The sequence below is a fragment of the Tachysurus fulvidraco genome, chromosome 1 (genome assembly GCF_022655615.1).
Source record: "Tachysurus fulvidraco isolate hzauxx_2018 chromosome 1, HZAU_PFXX_2.0, whole genome shotgun sequence".
NCBI classification, from domain to species: Eukaryota; Metazoa; Chordata; class Actinopteri; order Siluriformes; family Bagridae; genus Tachysurus; species Tachysurus fulvidraco.
The window spans coordinates 51459081-51463836 of NC_062518.1; the positions used below are offsets into that span (position 1 = coordinate 51459081).

General features: G+C 44.8%; 1 protein-coding gene across 2 annotated transcripts in view; it reads left to right on the plus strand.

Moving 5' to 3' along the window:
* The first annotated feature begins 234 nt into the window (after window positions 1-234).
* dspa (desmoplakin a) overlaps window positions 235-4756 on the plus strand; it is a 29882-nt gene continuing 25360 nt past the window's right edge. The window contains exon 1 of one of the 2 annotated variants that reach the window (XM_047813317.1): window positions 235-603. In XM_047813317.1, the coding sequence (XP_047669273.1) occupies window positions 431-603 (173 nt within the window). In that variant the 5' untranslated portion in view covers window positions 235-430. The remainder of the gene's footprint in view (window positions 604-4756) is intronic. The other variant, XM_047813323.1, reaches the window with a different exon arrangement.

Consider the following 4756-nt stretch of genomic DNA (forward strand, 5'->3'; position numbering starts at 1 on the left):
AGAAACACAACCGCAATGTGACGTCAAAAATCCAAAAAATACTAATACAACAATTAAAACTAAAAACAGGGCTGTTATCTGTTAAGACTGAGGCTGTTCCACCACACACACACACACACACACACACACACACACACACACACACACACACACACACACACACACACACGGGCAGTGTCCTAAGCCCCGCCCCTGGGGCTGTATTCCCGGCCGCAGGAGTGTGTGTAAACTTCTTCCGCGATCGGGAGCCGAGAGGAGAAGTGCGCACTTCTGTCTCACACACACACACCGCGCGCACACACACACACACACACACACACACACACACACACACACACACCGAGTGAACACACACTAAACTTTCAGATTTTGGACATTTTTTCCGTCGGATTGTTTTGGCTGTAAATCACGAAACCAGGGCTCGGTCACGATGAGCGCACACGGAACACCGTCCTCGCGCTTTCCCACCATCTCGCGCGGACCGAGTTTGCGCATGAACGAGCAGATGTTCATGACCGGGAATGGACACCAGTCGGACCTGAGTGAGAACACCATGCAGCATCGCTACAGTGCTAACACTTACAGCATAAAGAGTCAGGGAAGGTGAGGAGAGCGCGCGCGCACACACACACACACACACACACACACACACACACACACACACACACACACACACACATATACATATACATATACATACACACACACACACACATACACATATACACACACATGCACATATATACACACATATGTACATACACACACGCATACACACACACACACTCACACATATATATACACACACGCACCAGAGTTGATGTGGCAACACACACGAACATTCTTTAAAACTGGTGTTAAACATGAAAGAGAAAGTTAAAAGACTGATCACTAAAGCCACGACGAAGAGAAAGAAACAGACAGATTAGTGAATGCAGTTTGTTCCTAAATGTCCCCAGACTGACGGTAATGTCTTTCCTTTATCAAAACTTTAATAGTCTGTCGGAATAATTGTAACTGAAGAACCTCCTCACAAGGATAGTTGTGTGTGTGTGTGTGTGTGTGTGTGTGTGGAATTACTGTGCCCCCCCTCTCAGAAATGGACTGTTCCACCTTCAGGTTGATGAATAGAAGGTGCATCACATCCCCTCTGGCTAGGAATGGTTTGTTCCTCAGTTCGTCTCATATGTCCAGAACAGGAATGCTGTTGTTCCCGACACAGTGACCTTTGAACCTTTGTTCATGACGTATCTTTGAATTTACACATCAACCTTTTATTAAAATTGCTGTATTCGTAAAATACTGGGTGGGTTTTAGACAAACAGGAGCTGAAGAACTCACATGATTAGTGTGATGTTAGAGGAAGCTAGCAAACATCTAGTCTGATCTATACTGGTCCATCATCCCATCTGATCCAGTCTGATCTGGACTAGGGCTGGGCGATACGGCTGAAAACTGTATCACGATATCAGTGCTTCATATCGGTCGATAACGATATTTATTGATATTTTTATGACCCATTTAAAATAAGGACCAGGAGAAAAATCTATTAGATTTAAACCTTTTTATTGTAAACTTCACCTTCGTCTGATCAGAATCCTCTCAGTTATTAAGACAGAAACGTCACCAAGCAGGAAACCTCCAATAATTATAATGTAAACATGAGTCTAAAGTCACAATGAACACTTAACTATTATCTCTTAACATTTAAGGTGAGAAATGACAGAAAATGTAAGAAATGTTTAATAAAGTGTAATAAAATAGTGTGAAGTGTTTAATATAAACATAGAGCTCAGGGATGCGTCTGGTCTGGACACCATTGCTTTAAGAGTGTGTGTGTGTGTGTGTGTGTGTGTGTGTGTTAGTTCTGCTTGTGTGGTGGTGTTGGTTGAATACGGCTGTGCTCTAAAGGGTGAGCGCGGCTAAGGTGGTAAATCAAGTCCGTGGTATTTATTACCAGTCTTGGCGGGACAACGTTCTTGCGTAATTTACAGACGACGTTGTGACTACGGTCAGATATAATATCCAAAAAACCGCCGTACAGGCACGCTGACGTTTCCTCTTTTATTTACAATTCTCTCGCTCGCTGCGGCTCATTTCCTGCTCATCAGTCGCCGGTTACTGAATAGGAATCCAGCAGACCGGCACGAGACGACGATATGGCGCAACCAAACGTGATACTGTTACACGATTGGCTGCTAGCGTGTCACGCCCTACGTTGCTAGGTTACCAGAGAGTGGGCGCCTTTGTTAATGCGACCAAACTTGCTTCACAACCTCTGTTTTCTTCCGACGAAGAATAAAGAACATCGAACGTTTTATCGAACACATTTTTATTGATATTGATCACGTGTCTATCGCGATACGTATCGTGATCGTTTTAACATGCAGCCCTAATCTTGACAGGTCTGTCGACTGGCCTCATGCAGTCTGAACGCTGACTTGTCCTACAGCAGCAGTGCTGTGCATAAGTATTTACACCCCCACCTGCTCCCTGTACAAACACGGGATGTAAACACATAAAATAGTGGAACATAAAGCACTTTAACCTGCATTTGTATTTGCACTGCTGTTAGATGTTTGTTCTGTGTTTCTCTGGAAACTTTATATTCTACATCTAACTGCATTAAATCCACACTTAGAAAAGTATTTTATTTTATTATTTTAGGAATAAAATAGAATAAAAATAATTTCTTTCAGGGTGTGTGTGTGTGTGTGTGTGTGTGTGTGTGTGTGTGTGTGTGTGTGTGTGTGTGTCAGTCAGGGTGTTTAGTTGTAAGATTTTTTTGCAGTGACTAGTTTGACTGTTCCAGCAGCCCCTGAGTCAGAGCTGATTTGTGTACAGATTAAGAGAATAAACTTTACAATTAAATCAAATTTAATTAATACTGTGTTGCTGTGTGTGTTTGTTTGTGTGTGTGTTTGTTGCTGTGTGTGTTTGTTGCTGTGTGTGTTTGTTGCTGTGTGTTTGTTAGTGTGTGTGTTTGTTGCTGTGTGTGTTTGTTGCTGTGTGTGTTTGTTAGTGTGTGTGTTTGTTGCTGTGTGTGTTTGTTGCTGTGTGTGTTTGTTAGTGTGTGTGTTTGTTGCTGTGTGTGTTTGTTAGTGTGTGTGTTTGTTGCTGTGTGTGTTTGTTGCTGTGTGTGTTTGTTGCTGTGTGTGTTTGTTAGTGTGTGTGTTTGTTGCTGTGTGTTTGTTAGTGTGTGTGTTTGTTGCTGTGTGTGTTTGTTGCTGTGTGTGTTTGTTAGTGTGTGTGTTTGTTGCTGTGTGTGTTTGTTGCTGTGTGTGTTTGTTAGTGTGTGTGTTTGTTGCTGTGTGTGTTTGTTAGTGTGTGTGTTTGTTGCTGTGTGTGTTTGTTGAGGATTGTTGTTATTAACGATCCTCACACACTTACTGAATTTCTCCTGCATGTTCAGGCATGTGTGTATTCATCACTACATGGGGTGTGTGTGTCAGGTGTGTGTTTGTATGGGGTATATGCAGGTGTGTGTTTGTGTGTGGGTATATGCAGGTGTGTGTTTGTGTGTGGTTGTATGGAGGTGTGTGTTTGTGTCTGGGTATATGCAGGTGTGTGTTTGTATGGGGTATATGCAGGTGTGTGTTTGTGTGTTTTTGTGTGGGTATATGCAGGTGTGTGTTTGTGTGTGGGTATATGCAGGTGTGTGTTTGTGTGTGGGTATATGCAGGTGTGTGTTTGTGTGTGGGTATATGCAGGTGTGTGTTTGTGTGTCTGGGTATATGCAGGTGTGTGTTTGTGTGTCTGGGTATATGCAGGTGTGTGTTTGTGTGTCTGGGTATATGCAGGTGTTTGTTTGTGTGTGGGTATATGCGGGTGTGTGTTTGTGTGTGGGTATATGCGGGTGTGTGTATGTGTGTGGGTATATGCGGGTGTGTGTATGTGTGTGTATGTGTGTGTTTGTGTGTGTGTATATGCAGGTGTATGTATGTGTGTGTTTGTGTGTGTGTGTGTGCATTTAGAGCAACTTTTCATTGCTACAATGTACATGAGAAAAGGAACTAACTCCACCAGGTTATGTATGTAACCCCATTGCCTGATAAGGGAAGGAGACACTGTGGGTTATGGTTAGGGTCAGGGTTAGGGTTAGGGTCATGGCTGGGTCAGGGTTAGGGTCATGGCTGGGTCAGGGTTAGGGTCATGGCTGGGTCAGGGTTAGGGTCATGGCTGGGTTAGGGTCAGGGTTAGGGTCATGGCTGGGTTAGGGTTAGGGTCAGGGTTAGGGTCATGGCTTGGTTAGGGTTAGGGTCAGGGTTAGGGTCATGGCTGGGTTAGGGTCAGGGTTAGGGTCATGGCTGGGTTAGGGTTAGGGTCAGAGTTAGGGTCATGGCTGGGTTAGGGTTAGGGTCAGGGTTATGGTTAGGGTTAGGGTCATGGCTGGGTCAGGGTTAGGGTCATGGCTGGGTTAGGGTCAGGGTTAGGGTCATGGCTGGGTTATGGTCAGGGTTAGGGTTAGGGTCAAGGCAGGGTCAGGGTTAGGGTCATGGCTGGGTCAGGGTTAGGGTCAGGGTTAGGGTCATGGCTGACGCAGTGTCTGCAGACGTTGTGTCTGAAGCTCTGTGTGAATAACAGATTTATTGGCTCAGGTAGGTAATGTGATGAAGCAGAGCAGCAAGACCAACGGGCAACTGTCACTTTACTAGGAACTAGAAGGATATCTGGGGTAACTCGGGTAGTGTGGGGGTGAGACAGAACCCAGGGGTAACTCGGGTACTGTGGGGGTGAGACAGAACCCAGGGGTAAC